Below are 26,506 nucleotides of genomic sequence, written 5' to 3' on the forward strand. Positions count from 1 at the left end.
CTCTATGTTGTACCCTAATAACCCAAAGAAAATCTGAAACTTCAAAAAATTAGAACAGCAGGACTCAGCCTTCATGTCCCCCAAATCACATATGACTAAAGATGAGATCTCTCTAATGGGTAAGCAGCTGCCTAACAGAGTGATGATAAAACTAGTTCAAGTACTCATATTGCAGCCTCGCTGTGGCTTTCTAAACCCTTTCCAGTTTCCCAGTGGCTTGGCACTGTGAGAATACTTTCTGGGACATTCATCTCCTTCACAAAACATCATCTCATCAGCAGGTAATGTGTGACATCCTGGCTGGCAGTCCCAGGAGTGAAGGGAAAGATTTAATGAGCATAGACTCTGAATCACTTCCTGATTAGGACTCAAAATGAGTTGACTTCATCTTCACCAAGAAAAAAAAAATAAAATTAAAGTCTTTGTGTAGAAAAGGCAAAGGACAGTTTTAGCTCACACATCTGAATATACTAAACCCTTGATTTCCCTGAAGAGTTTAGGATGACAGATTATCACACATTAAAAATATTGCCTTGTCAACACCAGGACACCTGTCAACTAAACTACATTTAAAACACACCTTTAACCAGCCATCCCTGCAGCACTGTGCAAGTAGCTTACACGGCTACAGCCCCTTCCCAGCTTCTGCTGCTGAAAAGAACTCGGATACCTCAGTCAAAGCCTCAGGCTCTTGCTGTGGTCCATGGAAAAAACAGGGGAAGAGAAGACTTTTTTCTCTCCCAGTCACTTCCCCACCTTTACCAAGGGTTTGCCTTCTAGTGCCAGACTGTCAGCGCACCATCACAGAAATGACACACTATTAATCACCAGGCAGTGCTGACAGAGCATTCATTTCCAACAGCACCTTCTACATGACTATTATTCAGCTGCTCCCCATTCATTTAAATTAGTGTAAAAAAATCAACACCAGCGTGTTCTCAATGTGAGCAATAAACCTACCAAAGACTTCTGGTAAAACCTGTACCCAGAGAAGTGCAAACATGGGGGGGGGAAAAAAGAGCAAATTTACTTTTTCCCCCCAATATATCATGATCGTAGTAACGGAAGGCTTTCACAGATTTTTTCGTGTGCCTGACTCTCACTTTATCTTCAAGTGCATTACAAGGCAGTGTTGTACTGTAATGAAAACACACAAAAAAATCCCACAGAAACAAACTAAAATTTCCAGTCTGCAATGGATGGAGAGTTTCCTCAAGCAAACAAAGAGGGCAGTAACATGGCAAATTCCAGGTGGGACACTATCACTGTTTGGGTAGGCAAAGAAATAAACTACTTTTTTATACAGTAAGTGATATCCACAGCCATATTCCAGTTGCTCACAGAATTACATTATTAATCTAGCAAGTTTTTTCCCCCTTTTTCAAAACTGAAAATTTTCAGAAAACACATATAACAAAGTCATTCAGGTACAGCTCACTTAAGGCTGACTTGACACAATTTTGTTGGGTATTTGCCTCACTGGCCTCAAACTGCTGGGTCAACTATTTTTCTTCTTGGGTTTCATTTTCTTAATGAATCCTTTGAAAGTCTATTTAGAAGAAAAAAAAAATCATTTTTTTCCACAGAAAGAAGTGGGTGTTTATAACATTTTACATCAACTAAATATTACACACTTTTTAAGAAAAAGTTTGACTTAAGTTATCATGGACTCTCCAGTTCGTGACATTTTGATGCTTGTAGTGAAATACACACACCAGACACATACATCCCATGCAACCATGTCAATATAGGGCATATGGATATTAACATATTTATGCAAATATACTAATCTTACTATAAGGAGATACAGTGTCTGTCCAGGGGGGTGGGGAGAATCAACCCAAGGTTAAACTATCACCCTTCCCTACATAAGCTATTCTACTAAATCTGAAACATGGTCAAGTAATATAATTTTGAGGTGACACTAACTGTCCAAAAGGAAAAAGGTTTTTTTCCCCACCAGAAGGGGATTTTGCAAAAGCATGTCTCCCACAGGTAGGTCTGGCAATCAAAAATAAAAAAAATCACTAGGAAAAAAAGCTAGGAAAATCCAGTAACTTTAGGGGAACAATATTTACCATTGCCATCATTGTCAGCTTCAATTCTAATTAATGAGAAGTTGCAATAGAAAATCTGTCAAATCCGTGTGAGTTTGGAAACTTGCTTTAAACGTGTCTTGGCTTCCACCTTTGTCTACAGCTGAAATTCCTGACAACATCCTGTAAAGTCAGACCCAGTGCATGCCTGCAGATAGAGCTCAACAGATCAAGGATATTTTTCCTACTTCTGCAGGTTTTGTTTTTCAAGAAGAAACTCGACTCTCATACTGAAGGATGAGATAAAGGAAGAATAAGATGTTTGAACTGTTATCTTCTAGCAGTCAGCTGGAACTTTATTGGACATCATCAAGAGGAGGGGGGAAAGACTCTTACTCATGTATGCAGAACAGCAACAGCAGCTCAGGATTAGCTGCAGACAGAAAGACCATATAGGATTAACACAGTGAACCAGTCATCATGCTTACCAGAATATTCAAGAGCAAAACATTCAGAGGATTTCAGGACAGGATTTAGCAGAATTTGACTGAAAACAGCACCACATTTTGACTAAGCTTTATTGAATACCACAGCACCCAGCATCTCTTGACCGAAACGACTTGATGTGCATTCATTTCAGAAGCACTTGTTGTGTAACAATATAAAGACTCAGTGCACTGGAAAGGATGGAAAGCTGGCAGAAAGGTGTCTGTACACAGGCTCCAAAGTGCAGGCAAGAGCCTTACCTGCAGCATAGGAACTTTTAAATGACTGAAATGCAGGGTAAATATTATTATTGTCAGATGCAGAGTCAGGAACCCAACACCACTTAATCAGTTTCTGCTGCTGAATTATAGGCTTTCATTGTTGCTTTTTTTCTTTCTGCAACACTTTGACAGCTATGCCAGTAGGGATTGTCAATAATGACAAAAGGGATACTCTCAGCTTCATATTTCAGGTTGGATTACCTGCATTAGAAGACTATATTAAAAAAAAAAAAAAAGATATTCAACTGAAAAAGGCTTATTGCTGTTATGGCAAAACCTGGCTCTACAATACTTCAACAGCAGAGACCTGAAATGCTCCTGGAACAGCTGTTTGTACTTTTTCTTACCAACTCTGGAGCAGTTTCCCAGAAGGAAGCGAAGCATCATTCTTGGATCTACATGGATCCACCATTGCTTCCATCTGACAGGACTTAGCAGTAGAGAAGTGGAAACAGGCTGGCAAGGGAGAAAACAGTCCCTGCACTTCTGCACCACTGAGCTCTCTCCAGACCAAAGTTACTCCTTGATATAATTTCTCACATTGTCAGAGGAGCCACACATCAACAAGCAACAGGTTCACACTCTGGCCCTTTTCTGAGCCAGCCCCTCTAGCAGAGAAGCCCTTTACAGCAGACTCAGCCCCTAGGGACTGAGCTTGCCTTTGCATTTTGCCCATTTTAACTTAGGAACTGCAAAGTGGAAAGTAAGCACAGTTAACAACATAAAGCTCAACTTGTTGAACCTGGTGGTTCAATTTAAAACCCAGCTCCATGCCTTCATGCCATGTAGGTGTGCTAGAACAAATCTTACTAATCACCTGGGCAAGCACTGCCTTAAATCTTTTTTGGCTGCTGATTCCAGCCACTACACTTGTAAAGCATTCCCACTGACAGGCACACAGACTGACACCCAAGTAGCCAGAGCACGGAAAGGACACCAAACAGATCTCAAGTGGTAACCCTGTTGATGTTACATGACATCGTAACCTAATCCTGCACATGCTCCTCACCGGTGCCTGGAAAGCTCTCTCCAAGTGCCACTGGCGTCCCCAAACAGTCACTCTCACAGCTGGCTGATCACTAACTGCCTTTATTAATCTGCAGTCCTGGCCAACCTTTGAATAGGCACATGAGCTTGTCCATCTTACACACTCTTAGTTTATTTTCCTACACTCTTGTTGGCAGTTTACACAGCAGTAAACGATCGAATGTGCACAAGGACAAAATCCTAGTTCATGGTCAACTTGGCCATTCATCCACAGACAAGGGATACATAGAAAAAGGCAGCTGCAATACATGAAGCTGCTACAACCATTGGCCATGCTTTACCTACCCTGTGGGCAAATTAGGCTGATCACTCTTCATCACTATTAACACACTGATAGGTAAGAATAAATAAGTAAAATAATTCAAGCCTCGCCTGCAAATTCCTCTGAAATTCCTGGCAAAGAAACCTCAAATCTGTCCCAGTGTAACAGCGGGCACGGATCACCAGCTAAGTTAGCTCTAAAGGCAAATATTCCATTTTCACAGAGAGATGCAGTGTGCCATAATATGAATAAGGAACAAAGACCCCTTTCATTCTGCTGACAAATACAGTATAGCATGTCACAAATCACAAGGGGAGCAGACAACACAATGGCAGCAATTAAATGGGTGTCTTTTTATTAAGAAATACATACAATAATGACTGTGTACACTCCCCTCCTCTCCAAGCCCTCGGGAACTGAACTGGCTAACATGGCTGGAAGTATTTAGGGATGTTACTTCTGTTACATAGAAAACTACCTTAAAGGAGGAGTATATTGAGGCAGTGTAGAAGGATGCCCACAAATGCAGAAATAGATGTTTTGTTTGGGTCTATCCATGTTATGCACCATGTTTATTGCAATTCACACACAGCTTCCGCAACTCATTCACAATTGATGTATTTCTGGTGAAGCTGACAGAAATATGCCCCCTTTTAACTCTCTCACTGCTGAATTCCAACTGAGACACCATCTCTGCCTCCTCCATCCTTGCCCTCTGCCCTGGAGATTCACTTCCCAGCCCTCACACCTGCTTAGTTTCAGGGATATTTACAGAAAAAAGAGGGTGGGGGGAAAGACCTTCCTGGCCCTGCTATGCCTTTAAGCTGTAACCAGCCTCTCTGAGCCTGTCCCCGCTTGCTCCAGAGCCAGCACAGGGGACCGCTGTCCAGCTCAGCTGCCGGGTCCAACACCTTGTCCCGCGCAGTGACCCCAGAGAGGAATCGCGCCGATTGTCGCCTCCCGCTTTCCCTCCAGCATGTGCGGCCGTCTCGGGAGCCGCTCCATTTCCACTCCCGATGAGAGCATCCCTCGCGGGGTCTCCTTCCTGCCCCCTCCCCGGCTGAGCCGCGGGAGAACAATGCGGGGACAGACATTTAGCAACACCTGCTGTATCGCATTAATATGCACAGGGACGTATTGATGGTTTTTCCCATCCAGCACTAAGACCGCATTGTTCGGGGCGATCCATCAGTGGATCGCTCTCCCCCCCCCAGCGCCGGCCCCACAAGTCCCCTTCTGACATGTCCCCTTGTCTCCCAGTCCGGGCTGACGACCACGTTTAGGAATGCACTTCATTAAATCGGAGCTGCCCCATTCCAACCTGCAATGCGGAGGCAGTACAAAGCCAGCGCCACGCTTCCTCCCGCATTTCTTTCAAAAGCCCCATTGTTCGGCAGGCATCTGGTCCTGATCTCAGCCTATTCGTGCCCATTGACCCCGCTTTTCGCAGCACACCCGCTCGCCAACGGGCCTCACGTAAAGCCTGCTTGATGAATTAAAAAGCAGCACTAGCCATCTGTCCTCCCAGGCTGGACTAAGGCTGTCAGCCCCGCTCCGCAGCTCCCTTCCCAACCCCACAGCCTCCCCTCGCATCCCGCTCGCTCCTCACGCACAACCTGCAGCTGAGGAACCGCTGGGTTCGCTCAGTAAACACAGACCCAGCTCATCACATTCGCTGCTTTTCATTTCTTATGTTTGCATCTAGGAAGGGGGGGGCGGGGGAGGAAGGAGAATACAACAGAACGTTCTCACTTGCCTGAGTCCTTCGAAATTCAAGCACAAATACAAGATTAATCCTTCCTTTGTGAGGTCTTGTCTTTAAGTCGTGGTATGTAATGATCCTCAGCACTGCAGCAGAGGGGAATAAAAAATGCAGGGATCATAAGCAGGGGGAGGACAGGGCTTACTTACATCAGGGTTTCTGCCACATGACAATAGGTTTGAGAGGGAAGAATAAGCTGGCAGCAGCAGCTGACAGTGCAAAAGGGAGAATGCAGAAGCCTGCCTTTTATATTATTGGTGACATTTCTAACACATGACAACAATTTCCATCTGTATTTAAGCTGGGAGTGTGAGGAAAAGAGCATTACATCACGACTCCTCTATTCCTAGGGGCTGTGGAATATGTAGGCCAGAGGGATTAAAAAGCACCTGTGTATGCTGGAGATCTGAAATACAGTGAGGCTGATTTTCCTCCCCTCTCTTCTTTCTCCCTCACCCTTTTTATTTCTGTATCACCTTCACTGAGCTGCTGTTTGAGAATATGCCCAGGGAGTGCAAAATGGTATTGTCCTACTTTGCAAGGCACGAGCACAGGGAATGATGCGAATGTGTATTTCTAGGTCTGTCTCTCTCTCTGTAGGAGATAGAGCACTCATTTTTGCAAGCAATCAGACAGAATACAGAGCATCTTCCTGTTTTCTGTCGTGCTTGTCCCAGGGGCTTGGAGTTTCTCTTAAAGTACCAACTTTCATCTTCCTTTTAAGTCTGCAGGGAATTTCAGTGACAGTAGCAACGATGATTTTTTTTTTTTGCCTTTCTTCTACAGCCAACACATGCCTGTATCTTTTTAAAAGTAAACATCCCGAACAGGGGCCGAAGATATTTTGGAAAAAGCACTTGACTGCTTCAGAGCCAGCAGGTGTCCGTCTTGGATGCTTTCCACATATCTCACAGGACAGGATTGCTCAGATGCAGCACCGAAATCCCAGAGGAACTCCAGCCTCGCAAGGAAACCTGCTCCCCTGCAGCTCACCGGCTGCTTCACCAGGGCTTGTGCAGCTCCACTGACACAGGCAGGGACATGGGGATCCCCAGGATCACATGGGAGGTGCTGGGGGGGGTGGGGACAGTACCTGTCACCACAGCTCCAACAAGATGTCTCGAGCCACACCATCTGACAGCCATCACTGGCCAAGCAGCTCCATACAGGTGTGGACACAGGTGACAGCTCACAAATTTATGCAAGGGCCAGGCAACGTAAGAGAAAAACATCATCCTCTCCCACTACCAAACCTGGCAGCAAATACAGACACTGCCCTTGCTGAAGTACCCAGACCCCAAAAGTGTGTGAACCAGATAGGGGCAAAACACCACCGAGAGCCAGCAAGCCTTGTATTACTTTTATAAGAGAAATGGCCACACACGAGCAGGAGACTGGCCTGACTGTAAACGTATAAAACAGTCTTAACTTTATGGGACATAAATATTTTCATGAAAACACCAGCTGGCCCAAGGTGCTGGCCCATTATATGCCTCTTGTTTAAAAAGAAAAGATAAAAAAATTCTTTGCTCAAGATTACCGTCCTGATCTTTCAACAATGGCCTCATTGAGCCATAGGCTGTTTTCTGAGTATGTGCCTGGCCAGCTCACAGCTGCCATGGGAAGTCCAAAGCCTTTGATAATGTTGGGTTTAGAACACAGGATACAGTAAATTTGAAGATTGCAATATGAAAATAAATAACTCTGAATTCCTTGCCCCTCCTCTTCAAGTCCACAAAAAAAAAATCTGCACGAGCCACACTGAAACTCTCTCAACCAGATGATACTTCAATGAGGCAGCACCTAAGTGGAACATTCCAGAAAAAAGCCTCTTTATTAAAAAAAGAAATAGAGCATTTTACTTTACATTTATTCAGAGATGCAGCTCCCCAATCATTTATGAAAACTCTTTCATAAGATTTAGAAGAGGGGAAAAAGGAAACAATGAAATGACTTATTTTTAATCTGGGGTTTAAAGGCTTTTTCTCTTTCAAAAAAAAAAGTCCCACACACAAAGAAAGAAATTCAATGCAAACCTCTGTTTCTGCATCATGAAAGCCCCTTCTAGCACCAGAGTAATCAATTTCTCAGAGCTTGTGTGGTCTACAGCAAAAGCCAAAGAAGGTATTTAAGTTTATACAGCCTTCAGCATATTGAAGGCTTGCTTTTGAAATATGACATGTTTAAATTTTATATCTTTTTTTTACATTTAGTTATGTCTTAAGAAAATGGTTGCTGCCAGTAGAAAAAATAGAAAGAAGGGAGAATAAAAAATTCAACCTGTTTTTGAGCTGTTTGCCCATTCTAAAATCAGAGCAACTCAAAGTTGCACCATGAAAATTATCACAATCGTAAGTACAGCTCTCATCATTACATTATACCCAATCATAATTTAGCATCAAATACTTTGGCCCATATGAACAAATAAAAAATACTAAATAAGAGTGGTGCTCCAAATCCAAGCACCACCACAAGTATCCACACAAATTTACAGAAACAGCAAAGGAAATACTTTGTTAGATGTATGAACTCTATCTTTTCTAGAGCTGAAAGTCAAAGGCAAACCATAAATCACTTCAGGATGGGGAAAGGAGTCTTTGTCCTTACCGTAACCCCAACTTCCCACCATGAAAGAAGACCATCTTGAGACAAGATTTTACAGCTGGGATTTAACTCATAGGGTGGAAAAAGTGTGAGATAGAACACTCTTGTAGGTAGAAACAAACTTCTCCAACAGACTTCTCATTCTTTCATCAGTACATTTTGGATCCAATTCACTTACCATGTGGGAACAGCAAATGGGGAACAAACTGTGAATTCAAATAACTGTAAACTCAGCAAGATGTGGAAATAAAACACAGATGGTGCACTTCAGATTAAGGGTCAGCGTTTCAGCGTCGCTTTCCACTTTTACATTGTGATAGGTGATGTATAACAACCACCTCCTCCTCGAGACAGCGCTCTAATTAAACCATGACTCACTTAGGAAAACAAGGAGGCGAGTGATACCTCTGCAGAAGCCTCCTGCCAGTCCAGAGGAGCTAAGGTTACTTGGTTAAGCTGCAGCTCATGGTTTTGTTGCTTGAGTGATTGGGAGTGGAAGTTGCTGCCTCTGCTGGACAAGACAGCACAAAGAAAGGCTTCTACAGTGTTTCCAGCTCCCAGGCACACTGCACCAGGGCTGCTCTGCCCAGCAGGGCTGTGCCCAGCACCCATCACACCCCCTGCCACAGCATCCCCTCGGTCCGCTCTTCACCACCTGCAAGTCCAGCAAGAGTTTGTAGAGGGTTGCTCTGATACCTGCTTGCAAAAGCCAAGAACACAACCCCTGCTGCCAACATTTCCCTTTGCCAACCCTTAGGGATTGCCCAGTCCTAAAACACTTCTTCAGGTCTGCATTGTGCTTGTCTCAACAGTGGGTTAATTTTATTCTTTAAAGCCCATTTTGTCCAAAATCTCAGGAATGGAATTTAGGATGACTTTATTCTGGCTGTTAAGTGATAATTGCATGCCCAGGGCCCTCTAGGAAAGGGTGTGCTTGTAAGCACAAGTTCAAAGAAGAAATAAAGGAGTAAGTACAGATCAGATGACAGAAGGACCATAAATCCATAGGAGCTTCAAATGCCAGATAGAGAGGAGCAGTAGTGATTGTAAGGTGATTATTACCTTCAAAATATGCCGGAGGTTGTTTATCAGATCAGAGTTAATGAGGGAGAAATCTAATAGTACCATAATATTAAATTTACCACTTTAATGGTATCATCAATGTTCTATAATGTGGGCAATTTACAGAATGTCTGTCAATGTGATTCTCCAATGTGGTTAGTTACACAGGAGCAGCACTACTGCACCTCATCAGCTGTTCCCTTCCAGAGAACAGGGTGTTGCAGAGGACTGCAAAAGGCTGAGATAGCAAAATATATCTTTAAAATGATGGGAATGCAAAAATGGGAGAGATATTTATGAACACAATGGGGTATTTACATTCCTGAAAGAACTGGGTCCAGCTCTGCCCCACTGTTGAATCCAGCCTTCCTACTTCTGCACTGCCATATAGTGTCCTCCTGGGTTTTCCCTGACTCTCTTGCACGTCTTGCAACCTCTTTTCAAAACCTTACACACCCTGATTTAAGAGAACTGCTAGAACCCTCACTATTCAAGCACATTTTCAGCTCTCATGTGCTATTCCACTCTGAACAAAACAAAACACCAAAAACTCCCCCTAGAAAACATGAACAAAGATGGCAGTAAAGGCTCAGAAACTAATAGGTAAATGAAAAGAGTCAAAGTATCCAGTTTCAAGGTTTTGATTGCTTACTCAAGACCTGTGAACACCAGGAGATGGTAATGCTGTGTTTATTAATAGCCATCTCCTCATGTATTCAAGGAAGAGTTTGCTAAAAGCAGCAGCTTCTTAATTTGGAGCTCCTTCTTCCCGCAGCACCTGCTCCAGCCCCTCAGTTCTGAGGCTTGCCAGTACAAATCCCCAATAGAGCAAAGATTACCTGCACATTTTTAGCATATGACAAATCTCCCATTAAGTAGCTTTAAATTTTGGTATTTGAGTTGCCATGATGGTCTGAGATAAAAATGATGTATCATCAATGTTTATAATTAGCTGTACTGCTTCTTCCTAAAGGCCTCCTTTTACCAACATCAACATTTGTTTACAGCTTTTCCCCCTGGGAAATGAAGTGTTAAACTCAAAGTTCAAAGAAAAAGTGCAGGTAGTGAATGAATGATGAAGTATGAAATGTAATTCAATAGCAGATGATGCTTCCAAAGGTCTTTGATGTTTCTCTCCATCTTCAGCTCCAAAAAGATTCTGCAAGTAGAACTGCAGCAGAACTATCCACCCGATCACTCCATGATACACGTCTCATTTTGAAGATACATTAGCCTTTCAAAGAGCCATTTATTAAACATTTCCATTCAAATAATAATTTTCAGAATCCTCAGTCAAACAGATGTATTTCCTCTTAAATCACTAATTAAGAGCAGTCTGGGACATTACAAAGCCCTTTAAAAGGAATTCAGAGAACTGGTGTCCCCCTTAAACAAATCTGTTCTGGCAATGACCCAGGAATTTTGACTTCATAACTCAAAGCACTAATTATTCAAGAAGACATTATTAAAAAAGGATACATCTAGACTGTTAGGACTAATAAGAAAGATTTATTTTTCCTTCAATAGAGGCATAACTAGAGATAAGTGTTCAATTTTTTTTACCTTCTTATTCATTTGGGGGGGGGGGAGGAAATCAATGAAGATTAATTTACAGAGTTATTCCCAGTAAAGGTACTGGATATGACTCTCCCCAAAGAAAACCAGCTAGCAGAATCTAAACAGCTTTATAAATGATTACACGGCTAATCGCCTCTCTGCTGAAATAAAGACAAAAAGGATTTAGAGGAAAAATACAGCATGCTTTATGTGAAGAAGCATGGTACTGTTAAACAAAAAAAAAAAAGTTGTTTGAAGATGAAATGTGACAACTCTGCACCCCCATCAAAGCATCAGGAGCTTGCATCTGCCACTGCCCCCCCGGGCTCTGAGACTGTCACGGTAGCAGTGTGTGTGACTGGGAATCACACAGGCATTGCCTCCTCTGCAGTCCCACTGGTTTTGCCCACACTACACTGCAGGTATCACACACTGGACTAGAATAATATCATATCAATGAGATTTACAGGTGTTCCTTTTTAAATACTGACATCTTTGATGAAAGAAGCACAAGACTTGTAACCGTGGAACAACCAACACATCCAAGCACAAACATACCTATACAGTGATGGGTGCTTTCTAGAGGGAGTTAATCATGAAATACCAAATGTGAAGCCCAAAATGTAAATGTGAGTAGAAAAGCAGCTTAAAAAACAGCTACAATTTAATTTTTCCTCATTTTAAACCCTTCCTTTGGCTTGGAACACACGTTCTCTTGCCTTGTAGCATAATCAATACCCTGTAAAGCTTGAACAGATGCATGGTGGTAGTTGAAAAGAAATCAAACTGCCTAGAAATCAAAAGCTGTGGCACTGCAGCCATCACAAATGATCTAATCAGGACCCTGGGACACCATATGAAAAACTATGGCAGGATAGAGCTAATTTTGAAGTAAATAATTTGGGGTAATTCATCTCCACCCTTCAACCTCCAAACAGCAGTATCTGCTCTCAGCTCTGATTTATTCTCTGCTTTCTCAGATTCTCACCTTAGAAACCGTTATGTTTTAAAACATATGCACATTGTTTGAGCTACCTAAATATTCACTCACAGATGCTTTGCCATGGTACAAAGCAACTGCGGTGAGAAAAAAATGCAAAATTAAGTACACCAGGGACTAACAAAGCAAACAAAGAAAACTAGCCCTGTAATCTCTTCCCACACTTCTTACCCAAATCTCCTTTGGCAAGTGGCATGGGAGAGCCTGTAAGGCTGAGCTCCTCTGCTTTGTACTGTTCTCTGGTGCCTCATGCAATTTCAACTGGGTGCACAGTGAAATACAGAAAAGCTATTCCTCACAAATGGATAAGCAGATGGAACAATATTTGCTATCATAAGTGCTTTTATTTCCAAATTAAAAAAATCAAAACAAATAAACAAACCCACCCCCAAACAATAGTTCCACTGGCACAAAATGTGCTATTGATCTGAAAGGACAGACCAGATGGAAAAAAGTCTCCCAGATTAAACAAAAATGATTGTCTATAGAAAGGAACTAAACTACAGACATTCTGGACCTGTTGCTCAAAACAGGGTATTCTTCTCTCTTTTAGAAGTGAAAATACATCTGGGTTCACTAATATGTGAAAGAATTATAACCTTGAAAACTGCAGGAGACAGTGCTGCAATTCGGCACTCCCTGGAACACAGCAAAAAGGGTTTTTTCAAGCCACTGGTTGTACTCAGGACACAGTCCCTGCTGAAAAGGTAAATGTGTGTACATAGCTGGCATGGAAAATATACCTCTTATTCTACAGAGTTGGATTAACTCACAAGCAAATGTTCTTGAGAAAAAGTAATATCTTTACATACTGCTGGTACCCATATGTTGTGTCTCAGTGATAAGGCTACTATTTGAAAAATATTTAAATTTTTTTCCTAACGTGAATCTTGTAAAACAATTAATTATTTTTTGTGTTAGAAAAGAGTCTGCTGTTCCTCACCTTATCAGTGCGGGCTTTCAAATGAATATTTCATGGACACTGCAACTATTTCTCATTACAAAAGCAGAATTACACCTCTAGGAAGGGAACTGCAACAAAAGGTACTTGGATAATAAATACGGCTGCAGGTCTGGAAAGCTTTTGAGAATTCAAAGAACATTTGTGTACATAAACTGATGATTTATTGCCTGGGAAGAAAACTAATGTGCACTGTCAGAGATTCTGTTTATCCTTAATAAAAATTAGTAACTAAAAATACCTTTAAAATTGTGACTCAAATATCCTCATATGTAAAAACACATTAATTTTTAACATAAAGGTCTTTATGCTTCACTTCAGCATATTCCCCCAGTATATTGATATACTTTTATATCCAATATTCCAGAGAAAAGAACCTTCTGTAAGCTGCTTTGTATATCAATTCTATCAATTCTTTCTGAAGTTCAGAAACACTTACAGGGCACCCAGAGCTACAGAACTTTAAAAACTATCCTGGGAAATCACCTAAGTCTGCATATTTGACAGCAGTTTCATCACACTCCAGCCCATTTAGCCTCCCTAGTCCTCCATTACCTGCAGATGATGGTGGTTACACGTGCAGCAGTAATCAGACTCCTGGAGCAACCCAACTACCTTTTGGAAGTTCAATTATCCACAAAACCCATTAATTCAGATCATAAGCTTCAATGTGTTCTTCTAACCCACTTACTGAAGTTTGTCCTATCAATACTGTGAAGTTTCCTTGTTCAATATTATTTGTTTTCCTTAGAAAGGAGGCCTTTCCTTTGCACCAGCAGATCACTTGGACTAAAGAAACTTGCTCTCAGATTTCCCACTGAAACGTGAGAGAGCTCAGGCCAGCCAGGTGCCTGGGTGTTGCTGGCTTTTTCTAAGCCTCCTCACAGATCACTCGACACTTACACTATTGATTTTTATCCATTTCTTTCCATTTTCCTCCACACTCTCCTATAAGACTAACCACAACAGTTGGAGCTACTGTTCTGTAATTGAAGACAGAGGAACAGATCAAACTCTGGGAAGGTGAGAGAACAGACAGCAGAAATGAAAGCAGTAAATCTCTAATGTTCACATCTCCAGCCAATTAATCCCAGGGCATGTACTTGTTTTGGGAAAGTGAATCAACTGTTGAATGATGACCTCCTGAAGGTTTAAAAGCCATTTTTGTGAAGAAGAGGGGAAAAATAAGAAAAGAATGCCATATAGTATCTAGTGTGACATCTAAGACTTAACTCCGTGGTAGCCACAGCACTGTCCCCATTTCATTTGCCATCAAAAAGACCTTGCACCTTCCAGAGTTTTGCTTCTGAAGGCCTGGCAAAGGAAGGAATGGTACACTACTGAAATAAGGTAAATGCAGAATACACACAAATAGGGAGGGGACCCAATGAGCTGTTATTTCAGTCATGTCTGCTCCTTTACTTTGGCAAATAAAGACACAGATACAAGACCCATCACAGCTGCCTCTGCATGTCACACAGGAATGAAACAAGTGAAGAAACAAGTAAGTGGAAAAAAAACCCCCAACATGCTGAGCTAAGCTTTAGGGAAATAATATCATCTCTCTGATTCTTGTTGATGCACTCTCAGAAGAAAACTGCTGTCAGCTTGTTGAGAATAAGCAACTAGGACAAATGGCCAGTACTGCTTGTTTATGTTAAACAGATGCCCTCTACCATCATTTCAAAAAGAGGAAGATAATCCTGTCTATTCAGCCTCCTGTGAACAGTGGTTTAGACACGCTGCTGCATTAGTACCTTAAAGTGAGTTGCTATCACATATCTTCCTTAATTAACACTATTGCACAGGTATCCCAAGGTAGGACTACATGGAAACACCTATTAAATGAATATACTCTTACATGTACTTCCAACTAATCAATTACATTTTCCACTAGGCAAATCTTTACATACAACAATCCCGTTTGGGGAAGCTCTGCTCCTAGAAACGCTCTCTGAAACCTAAAGCCAGGATGTCAACACGCTCCACATCACCAACTCTCAGCCTCCCCCAAATCAGGTGTCATGCAAATCACACCAACTTCTGTTAGCACAGGTGGACTCAGACGCACCCCAGCAAGATGCCTCAGACAGTTGATAAACCTGCCCTTTTGCTCTTCAGTGTTTGGGCTGGCAAAGTTGAGCTTGAATAATTGAAATCCACACCAGAAATAAGGTGCAGGCCAAGTCTTTGCATCAGTCAAAGCACTTCTGGTACAGTCATGGCCAAGGGGTAATCACAGAATTGTTGCCAACTCACAGTATACTCCAAGCTCAACGGAGCCATTAACTATCCCACAAACAGAGCATTACTTTAGTCATTTTCATCAGGCACATCAAAACAAAAGAAAAATGTGGTGCTTCAACAAAACAGGGCAAAGGGGTAGCTAGAGATTGGATCAACAATTTGCTAATCTGGATGATGTATTTAAGGGTTTTTTTTCTAGTTTTGACAGAGGATCCTACATGCTACGAACCCAAACAGTAATTCATTTAAATATATATGAGAAAAACTTTGTTCAAGTTTTAAAATCTTGATTTTTCTTAAGCAAAAGACACAAATATTCTAAAATAAAGTCTCTGACCCAGCATGTGAATTTTACAGTGAAATGAGAGCCTGAGGAAGAAAGTCAAGGAAATAACAGACAGTGGTGGTTCAGCTGAAATAAAAGCTAGTTCAGTGTCTGAACTACACCAACTCCTTCAAAGATTTGCCCATTGTAGCATGGCTTTATAACCACTTATGCACCATCCAAGTACATAAATGAGGTGTCCTGCCTCTTCCTTACTCTGTCTTGTCCTAGCTTATGATACTCAAGTTGTGAATTCAGAGGAGAATGCTTTGGGTCTGTAAATAAACCCGTGGGTTTGGTGTGATAGTAACAGCAGAGCACTTGTGACTTACAACAACCAAACTTGGAGGCCACCTGGAATCTTGTCACAGCTGTTGTTTACTACAGAATGTGGTAGAAAAGAATCAACTCAGTGGGGAGCTGGGAGCTGAGGACTCAGAGGAAGTGCCAGAGGGGCAGATGGCACCGAGGAGCAGGGGAAGACTTTGCTTTGCAAAAATATGTGTGTGGTTCATCTATTTATTTCAGTAATACGTCACCTTTGGGTCCATTTCAATGTCTCATTTCTTTATGATAGTTACCACATTTAGAGATCAAATCCTCTCAGAAAACCATCCCGTGTCACCCCTATAGGCAATGCTCACATCGCCTTTGGGACGTAACATCATCCCTCAATGGTTCACCAGAAAATAAATCGAACTCTTAGCCAACTCTCCTAAACAAAAAATATAAATGATGATTAAGAGTCTGTTATTGTCATATGAAATAACGAGGTCGAGTCAAACTTGCTGCATCTTTCCTCCCCTCTGCTTGACCTCTGTCTTCTACAAAAGCTACAGCTGTGCCTTCACTCAGTCCCCAAGTCACCCAAGCACACAACCAGTGTCTGTGTGAGAAACACAAGCCCTCTGGATTTTCTCACCACCTGTACCAAACCAGTCAGAGCTGAATCACATAGTATTCTTACTAGAATTTCTAGGGAAGAACTGGTTAATGTCACCTTTCTCCATTTTTCATTTACTACTTATCACTTCATTTAGCCCTTATATTAGTGCAATAAAAAGCAGCTGTCTGGGCAAGCATGCTCAGTCCAAGTGACCTTGTATTCTTGTTTGTGTTTACCACATAATCAGCAGGGAATTCCATTTTCAAAATACAAGGCTTCATAATCCATTAGCACTAGAGATTGGTCCAGGGCTCTGGATTTACTGGTCACATGTACCAAGGAATAAAAATATGAGCGTACAGCCAGATTAATCTCCAGACTTGTAAAGCATCTCCACCCACCGTCCGTGGGTCAGTCTCATTCAAAGTCACATATGAATATTAGCATAATTCTTAAATACTTCTAATGTCCTTCCCACAGTACATGAAGAAAAAATTAAATGCTACCTGCCTGACAACTCAGAAAGTATGAAGACACACAATAACTAACACCATTCTCAGATATTCCACTCGTTTCATAAGTGGAACATAAATACTGATATTCCTATTAGTACAACAACCCATGTCTCCCCAGATGTTTCTAAAAGACAGGAATCACTTTCACTGCTCTTAATTTTAAATCAAGTCTTTAGCAAGTCCAAGCAGTTTAACTCACCATCAAGTTCAATAAATCAAATAAAAGAATCAATGGAAAGCATTTAAAAAATGTAACCTTGGTAACGTGTAAAATGCTTCCCCAGAACTTACACTCATTTGTTTTATTTGTTGCTTCAGGAAATGAAATATAACACATAGGCAGAAGGACATTAGTATCACAACATTGCATCTCCCAAGCCTAACACTGCATGTGCTCTCCTGGAAGGCACTTTTTGCACTGTGTTTTAAAAATCTGCAGCCTGGCAAGTTAGGTGATTGAAAAATAATCATATTTCACGTTGACAAAATGGAAAATGGAAGTGTTCAATAGGAAATAATAATTCATATTTATTCTTTAAGTCCGTGCACAGCACTTTAAATCTAATTTGTTTCACGCTTTTCACTGATAAAATGAGAATAAACTCAATGGTGTTATAACAGCATCTGCCATTTGAAGAATCAACATTTATCAGTGTTACCACCCAATTTTAACTGTGGTCTTACACAGCTCTTCTTTATGCAGCACTCAGACTGAAAATGGTGATTGCTTTGTGCACCATTATGTAATTTTTGTTGGCAAATACTTATTTTTGAGTTGCAACATAATTATTCAGTATTTATGTATCTACCAGGATAAACAATCTCCTATTCACACTGAGAGAGAAAACTTCAAAATATTTTGCTGTTCATTTCAGTATCTTGTAACTAAGATGTTTACTAGTTCTTATCCCATCCTGATCTGAAAGGCATGCCATTATTCCTACAGCTCATCCAGGCTAAGCAGAAAAACCTTTTCTTTACAATAGTGTCCCCTGGCAGCTGAAGAATGTCAAACAGAGGTGAAACAAAGTAGGATCACTCTCCACACTTTGTATGTCTTCCCAAAATGCCAAGGACAGGCTCATTTTGAGTAACGATTCTGACCTTCTAAAGATTACCACGCTCTAGACTTCTCAGGTTTTCTCCTGCTTGGGGTTTTTTTTGAGTGAAAGTGAGCATTTTTTTCTCAGCTTTACTAACTTTTGCTGCTTATCTCCTATGTGAATCAAGGACAATCTTCCAACAGTGGCAGTTGTCTGCTACAATGGCACCCAGCCATAAAACACCGTTCAATTCTACAAGTTAAATAAGCATCAGAAATAAAGTTCTGCTAAGGAAACAAAAATAGGAGCGGTTTTTTTATTCATAGGTTTCAAACCAATAAGGAACATTCACCATCATGATATTAATATAGACTGCTTCTATGGCAAGCACTCACTTTATGGCAGTTTTTTTAGGGTTTTTCTCCAAAGTAGGCATCAAGGGCTTGCATCAAACCATCAACTGCTCCAAAAAGGTAATCAAAAAAGCAGAGTTCAGGGATGAGTCATTTTCCTTTTCAACCCTACCTGAACCCTGTCTGCTGCCACACATGGAAGTCTGCCCAAGCTGAAAACAGTCTCCCCCAGAGCCGTGCACACCACCACAGAAAGGCTCCTCAAAAACAAAGATGGACTTCAACTACGTGTAGTCCACCAGGCCGAGGTTTTGTTACTTACAAGGCACAGCATGGCGATAAAGGTTGTCTCTAATAGTCTGCTGCAAGTCGTGATCCGGCGATCCTTTCTGAAACCTCTGGTTGAGATAATGGCGCAGATCTTTGTTCAGTCTGCTTCCTGCAAAGAAAAAACAGCCATTTATTTATTTCTAAATGCATACAATTAACATTTCCAATTGAGGCAAATGTTAGATTTCTATTCAGAGTTCCCTAAATTATGCCATGCTGACTTTACGAGCGGAGGCTCATCTTCCTCTACAAATGGCTAATTACCAAAAATAACTCGCTGTAAACAAGAGGTCTCTCTTGTCTCATAATGCATCTTTCTTCCTGTGGTGTTAAACAGATCATCATTCCCTTTTATTACTTATTTCTCTGAGCAAATGGAGAAAGACAGATGATGGGAAAAAAGAAAAATAAAAAAGGTAGAGTATTGTTTTTGCAACTCACTGGAGGGTGAGCTGGGCAGACAGATAGAAGGCAAAAGCTGCTCCCATTGGAGGTACTAATAAAGCTGAACATGGCACAAAATCAAATAAGTGCTGTACTTTGTATTAGTATCTACTACAGCCCACAGCAGGAGTTAGGAAAGAATAGACGGAAGGAGTTAAGAGCACCCAAAGTCCTTAAAAACAACAGAATAGCATCCAATGCTTTTCACTTAAATGTATTCATTCCCCCATTCAGTTTTGAACACTTTCAGAAGTGTGCCAGAATAAGATAAATTAGTTAAAAACAAAACAACAATGAAAAAAAAAAAGAAAAGAAAAAAATGTAGCTGTTAATGATCAATGCCAGTTGCTGAACACCAAATCCTTTCTTGTAACAGCACATATAAGGTGAAGAAACTTAATGAAGTCTTTCCCCTCAAAATATTTGCAAGATGGGAATAGGAAATAACATTGACATTAATTTGGCTGAAGAGCAAAAACAGGGATAGAAACTCTTCTGTTCTAAAAAGAAAAAAACACTGCAAAAGCTTCCGAAAAATGAAACCAGGATGATCAAAGTCAGGAGCAGTTGCAACACAAGGACCAAGAGAGTGGGCTGGGATGCTGCAGCCTGTTGTGGACATCGGCCTCCAACACGTCCCGAGGTCAGCTGGGGACTGAGCACTCCCTGCCTCTCCCAACACGAGGCCTGGGAGACACCAAGGAAGGGTAATGGGAGCCTGGTTCAAAATCGTGCAGCAAGGGCAGTAGTTCACACAGGCTGTGCACATCTCACTGGAGAGCACTTTCAGTGCAACAAGGTTATTGAGGAGATTCAAGGCGAAATGGAAAAGACAGACCCACTTGGGGTTGCAGAATCATAGAATGGTTTGGAATGGATTTAGAACAGGTTGGAAGGGACCTTAAAGATCATCTTGTTCTCATCCCCTGCTGTGGGCATGGACACCTTCCATTAGACCAGGTTGCTCAATGCCCCATCCAACATGGCCTTGAAAAGAAGAGGGTGTAGGAAATCCCCTGAGCTGAAAATTAAATTGATAGTGTTGGGAAACCTGGGAAAGAAGTGGGAGAATATCAAATATCTTGCTCTTTTCCTTTCCTTTGCCAGGCATCTTAATTATGGCCTCAGCTGGAGCCAAAATGCTGGTCTACATGGACCTCGGGCTGAACCACTGCAGCTGTTTCTGTGGTTTTTTATCATTTGCATTATGATTTTTTTGGATTATTGAGTATGTAATGCAGAGATCATCTCAGTGCTTCTGGGCACTGAACATAGCACCACAGTTGCAGATTCCTGGCTGGAGCCTCTAGGAATCACCGCAGAGCAAATCAAGAATAATAATACTGCAATGGAGTGCAGTTGGATGGTGGGATTGGGAGCTGGCAGCAGCACCAGGCAAAGGGTGACATGAGCAAGTGGAAACTGTTACATGCCCATGGACAGGATCAGCCCACCTGCCTACTGCAGCCCTGCAAATTTTAACATAAATGTTGGTTTAAAAACAAAACTAAACACAAAAAACCCCCCTCTGTACTCTGCAGTACTAAGTCAAATTTTAAAAATAACTAAGTGATTTGTATTTACGTTCTCCTGACAGCTTTTTTGTTTAATTAAATCTCTTACTGAAGAAAGGAAGGCTCAGGCAGCTATTAATAGAAGGAAAATTTTTAAAGACCAAGACACTCATTACAGAAACGGCTCAAACAACAAAACTGAAATTAAGGGAGATATAATTGGCTCAACACACTTTCCTGAGTGACCCCAGCAACATCCCTCACTCCAAGAGCAGATTATCAACCCATTTTCTAACAAAAGGTCTCCAGTTATTACACCATAAAACTGGTTTCCCACATAGGAGGCACCTGGAGGGTTTCATAGACCTGTGGGCTACAGTTTTTCAATATCAGAGCTGACTTTCCAAACCCCAGATGTTTGATATCATATCACACTGTTTTACTCCAGAGGGAGACTGGGCACAACAAAAAGAGCACCTGCTGAAATAATAAAGCAGTTCTTTATCTTTTAACTAAACAGTCCATATTTTTCTTTGCACAAAGTGTTTTTTTCTAGTAAAAATGGATAAATATGACAAACAGTTTGGACATAATGCAAGGGTTTATTCCAGTGGAGAAATTAATGCACTGAACTGCATGTATCACATAATGTAAACCTTCTCCCAAAATACTGTGTGATCCCTGATTCAATGATTTATGGCAAAATAATATCTTGAGGTGAAAAAGCTCTGCTGAGCTAGGGCTTGTTTGACCACAGAAAATATGCAATTTACTGATGATACCTGCTTTTAGCTTCCCTCTGTGCCCATTTCATCTAGCATCTCAGTCTATTATGGCCCCGCTGGAAAGTTTGGTTATTTGGTTTATACAGTAGCTGGGATTTCCCAGCTGAGTCACTGAAGCACTAGTTTAGAAGGCAGTTGGAAAAACAGGGGCTGTAGAAATACTTGCACTCACATGAGTGTCCCCCCTCAGGGAGCTCACAGTGATGCTTATTTCTATTACATTTATTTTAAGTGGGAAGGAAAAAAAAGAAAAGGGGAAAAAACTCCAACCCCAAAAAAGCTTGCTAAGCTACATTCTTGTTGCTAAATTCCAGAAAAGTCTTGACAGGAATAAAGGCTTCTTGCAGCCCTGACAACCTCTGTTCTGCAGTGGCTGAAACCACAGCTGTGGGCACAAGCAGGTTCACCCCACTCAGCTCACTCCACTGCATGGCAGAAGAAAATGAGCTGACTTAGAAACTAACTCTATGTAGAAAGCTGCCAAAGGGATCCAGCCTGGAACATGTTGGATTCTTTACCATTTCAAATGTTTCACTCCACTCTGATCTTTCCCAAGAATCTCCTCAAAGCTGAGAGGGCATGTTCTTGGTACTGGCATTATTTAGTTGATTCTAGTGGTAGACACAAGTTTATGAACTCTGATATATTCTGAGTCTGAAATGTATGCACCCATAGTCCCTGAGAACCTGAAAAAATATGCCAGTGACATTTCAGCAACCTCCTCTGTGCAAATCATAGCAGCAAAATTCATTCTGATCCTCAAAGGCACCGCTGGCTTGTGCAAACTCACCCTGAGAACAAGCCTCACTCTCTGATGGTTTCTGTCCAGACACCAGCGACCACCAGGCTGGGTGGATGGGCAGATGCCCAGAACCTCCTGCCTTTATGCACAAGTCCTCCCTTTGTAAAATCTAAATCCATGTGTAAGTTGTGCTCAAGAAAATACCTGGTACCAGTTTCCTTAGAGATGAGCTGTGTTAACCAGAAGTATATACTGCCCTTCAAAATACTCCTCTGTTCTCATGGAGACTGGATTTTACATTTACTCATTTGAGATTCGTTCTTCTCTGCTAAAAGCACGTGAAGGGGTCCAACAGTGATAATAATGGAGGAACAAGAGAGACAACCCAAAACCAGCAGTTTTCCAAAGCAGAGGATCCAGGTCTGAAGACCCACTGCTCAGCTCTTCCTTCCTGCTAGCCAGGACATGCTGGAAATCACTTATTTGCACGCAGAAAAATCACCCTGTTATTTCTGTAATCAAAATTAGGCTGATACATGTAGCTTTAGAAAATGAAACATACAAAAAAATGCAAAACTCATCAAAATTTACAAGCTTTCATAAGTAAAACATGTTCAAAGGTTTTTGTTGCTCTTGCAACAGTTTCTTTCCCCTTTTTTCCCCACTGAACAAAGCCAATGCCCCTTTTTCATGTAAAGATACAGTCAGAGAACCAGCTTTTCACTGTTTCTCTCCCCATAGTACTACTCCAAATTTGAGATATTTCCATTTTATTATCTGAATCCTTCCCTACCTTTGAATGAAACAAAGAGCAACTCACTAAATGGCTGTTTCTCTCAGTTATTCTTAATTATTATACTCTATTTTAGAGAACAACAATCATCCTCCCCCACCACTACACTGCAACAACAATATTTTAGTAGTAAAAGGAAACTCAAGGGGGAAACATCTGTCACAGAAAAAAAAATATTTACTGACATATGGTTTTCTGAGAAACAATAAACCCTCCTTGTCAGTTTTGTGCAGCTCAAAATGTACCTTAGATGGTTTTGTGATTAATGAAATATATTGACTTTTTCTAAACACGTTCTTTTCAAACCTGCAATTCTGTCACACATTTGTCCTCCAACAGTTACCTGATATGAAGTCACTAGAGAAGCTGTGCTCTGACACTTACTGCTACAATTCCCACTTTCTGCAGGAAGAAAGCTGCACGTGGGATCATCCAGCAGCGTCTTTGCCCTGTGAGAACATCCTCTCTTCGAGAGCAATCCCACCACCAAGCAGCAGCACAGACCTGGGGGCTGAAAGCCTCTTGCCTTAATGACATCTTGCCTTGCAATAAGGAAAGCAGACTGCATAAGTGACCAAGCAAAACCTGAATTTTTTTTTTTCCAAGAAAAAGCTGAGTGTGAACATCACAAGGCTGCCAGCACCTTCCTGCCAGCTGGTGGAGAGACGATGCCAGAACTGCGCAATATGTGTATTCTGAAGATATATTTTAAACTCATGTTTTATGCCTTTGGAAAGTATCATTTTATAGTTTATATTAATTACTGCAGCTGTTTTATCCCATTTATGTTTAGAGATGGTCATAGATAATCCTGATAAAGAGCCATACTCTGACAGAGCCTATAGATGCTCGTGCAAAGATGGGTCAGGGTCAAGCCCGGGACACACTGGTCCCTGACCTATATTACACTCCTGTAAGCAGATTACACCAGTATATATTTTTTTGCTTTACCCTTCTTTGGGAAGGCTATCAATTGCTACATTCACAGGGGCTGATAGCATCTGAACTGGAAAAATCCGTTTTCCATTCCTGAATTGCACCAGAATCCCCCCTCTCTTGTCAGGAACTCTGTTTAAAGGCATCTTTAGCAGAGGGATTCTCTGTGGGCAGACAAAGACCATTTCAAAACAACAGGGCCATGAAGCAATGAAAGGTTAAAGGCCTCACTAAAGGGATAAAAGTGCAATAGAGTCATCTGGATTAAGGCTCTCTCTCTCGCTGGCCTGATGTCTACATCGAGAGGGAAGGATTCAATTTTTTAAAGACACATGTTGGATTTGCAGTATAAACCCCTGATTGTAACATACTGTCTTTCATCTGAAGATCTCTATCTGAAGGTATTTAACAAACACTAATAAATTATCATGGCTGGCAGGGTTTTACTTCTGTGCTACAAAATGCAGAACTGCCGAAAAGAGGAAAAAAACCCTACGAAAACCAAACAAAAAAACCTAAACCTTGCTCATTTTAGAGGCATGAGCAGAGAACCTGCAGCTCACATTTTTTAAAGCAGTAAGTGGACTTGAAATCTCAGCTGACTGGTCTTCGTAGTTGGGTGACTTCTCTCATGCTTCTCTTTCCAGGGCTGCTGCTCCTAGCAGAAGGCACTCAACGCAAACTCATCTATAACTAGAGGCAAAATAGTTCCCCTTAACTATAAAATACATTAGGTAAGCTGATTATAAATCTATCAATACCCCTTAAAAACCCCACATTTTTTAAAGAAATATTAAAATATTAATAATGTAACTCAAGACAATTTCTCGATCTGTTATTAAATCCTTACTAAAAAGTGGGGTGTAGACAGGGCTCCTGGGAAGCAGAAGACAGTTCTTAAAACTTTTCCATACAGCACTTAGCACAACAATAGTGCCAGGGCACCACCACTGTCTCTTACTAATACCTGCAATGGATTTTCATCAAGTCCTTGTGAAAAGGTGGCCCTGAGACTCACATACATATTTTGTTAATGCCTGGAGAGATTCATATTATTCTACTTCTGGATCAATTAATAGGATGATTTTCATAGTAAGGTACTGGAGGCAGCAGCCCATCTTAAAAATGAAGGCTGAGTAGATTTTTATCATGTAACAAGACTGCACTGGTAACCACATCATCAGAAAACATTCCTAATCCCAGCAGTTGTTATAGAAATGATAATAGTTTGTGCTACATCGTTTCAGTCTGTCCCATCCTTGTCTTCCAGCTGCTGTCCAAAAGTGATTATAAATAATGGGGCTATAAAAGCCATTCAATAATTAGAAGATTCATTGGCCATATGCCAGCAGTGACAAAAGAGAGTGATTTATGTAAGATGAGTCTGTCACATCTGCCAGATCACAGTTTCATTACGCCTGTGGCTTTAAGGTCACAGTTTAGCACTGTTCCAACAGCCATTTGTCAAGGGGGTGCTGGGGAGAAGAGGTGCAATACATCATGGTTTTGTTTGCTTTCTTGTTTTAACTACTAAGTAAATAAGTAAATAAAGTCCAGTACCTACATTTGTTATTTCATGTCTCTTGTGAGGTCAAAGATACAAGAAAACATTCATCATGGTTGGCCAGAGTTCAAATAAGATCACAAAGCACAAACATCCAGTTTAAAAGCCTTAAGCATTCATGTGGCTTCTTAAATTCAATATATACTAAGCATGTCTGTCTTCCAGCCACCCATGAAATGAAGGCACCTTGTAAACCTGTAACATGTTGGTAAATTAATTGCTACTACATTTTCCTAACACAAGTAAACTTAAAAACCTTTTATGGCTCAGTGTTCTAAACTGATATATAAACATTGCCATGGGAGTTTCAGCTTAACAATTAACATGGCTCAGCAAACACCTAATTTGATCCCAACTCCATTTTCTCCTCTTTTTTTCTTCTAAACAAACAAACAAAAAACACCAATGAACTTTTATTGTTGGGGACAAATACCAGTACTATAAAGTCCAGATGTTTGGATGTTCCCCATAAAAGCTTCATCTGTTATTGTCAATGATTGCTTCCATTACAGCGTGGACAGTTTCTGGTGACAAAAACTACTGGTCTGAGGGTACAAACTGGATCTCTGTTGGAAATGCTACACCCACTCAAAGCCAGTATATTACTCTAATTTGTACCAGCCTCCTAGAGCCAGACTGCACACAGCAGAACTGCTCAGATCAGAGCCTGGATGCTGCCATTATTCTAACAAATCCATACCACAACCAAAGCAAAATGACTGCTCATCCTTTACCCACCTCTTGAAGTACAACATAAAACACTTCCCAATTTTTATGCTTTAAAACTTTCTCAGAACAACAAAGCCTCGTTCATTGCAAAAGCCTTCCAGTGGAAGGAAATTATGATAAGCTGGAGGGTTCTGCCATAAAGAATTGCACAAAGTTACAGGATGAACTACCTACACAGCAATAAAACTGCACTTTGATGGAGCATGGTTAAGGCTTCAGCAGCAGCCTGGCTGCTGAATCAG

General features: G+C 41.2%; 1 protein-coding gene across 29 annotated transcripts in view; it reads right to left on the minus strand.

Moving 5' to 3' along the window:
• MAGI1 (membrane associated guanylate kinase, WW and PDZ domain containing 1) overlaps positions 1-26,506 on the minus strand; it is a 336,815-nt gene that overhangs the window by 151,115 nt on the left and 159,194 nt on the right. For all 29 annotated transcript variants that reach the window (XM_027640098.1, XM_027640082.1, XM_027640100.1 and 26 more), the window contains exon 2: positions 18,750-18,866. In XM_027640098.1, coding sequence (XP_027495899.1) covers positions 18,750-18,866 — 117 coding nt within the window. The remainder of the gene's footprint in view (positions 1-18,749; positions 18,867-26,506) is intronic.

Source organism: Corapipo altera, unplaced genomic scaffold (genome assembly GCF_003945725.1).
Source record: "Corapipo altera isolate COAL_440 unplaced genomic scaffold, ASM394572v1 55, whole genome shotgun sequence".
Taxonomy (NCBI): domain Eukaryota; kingdom Metazoa; phylum Chordata; class Aves; order Passeriformes; family Pipridae; genus Corapipo; species Corapipo altera.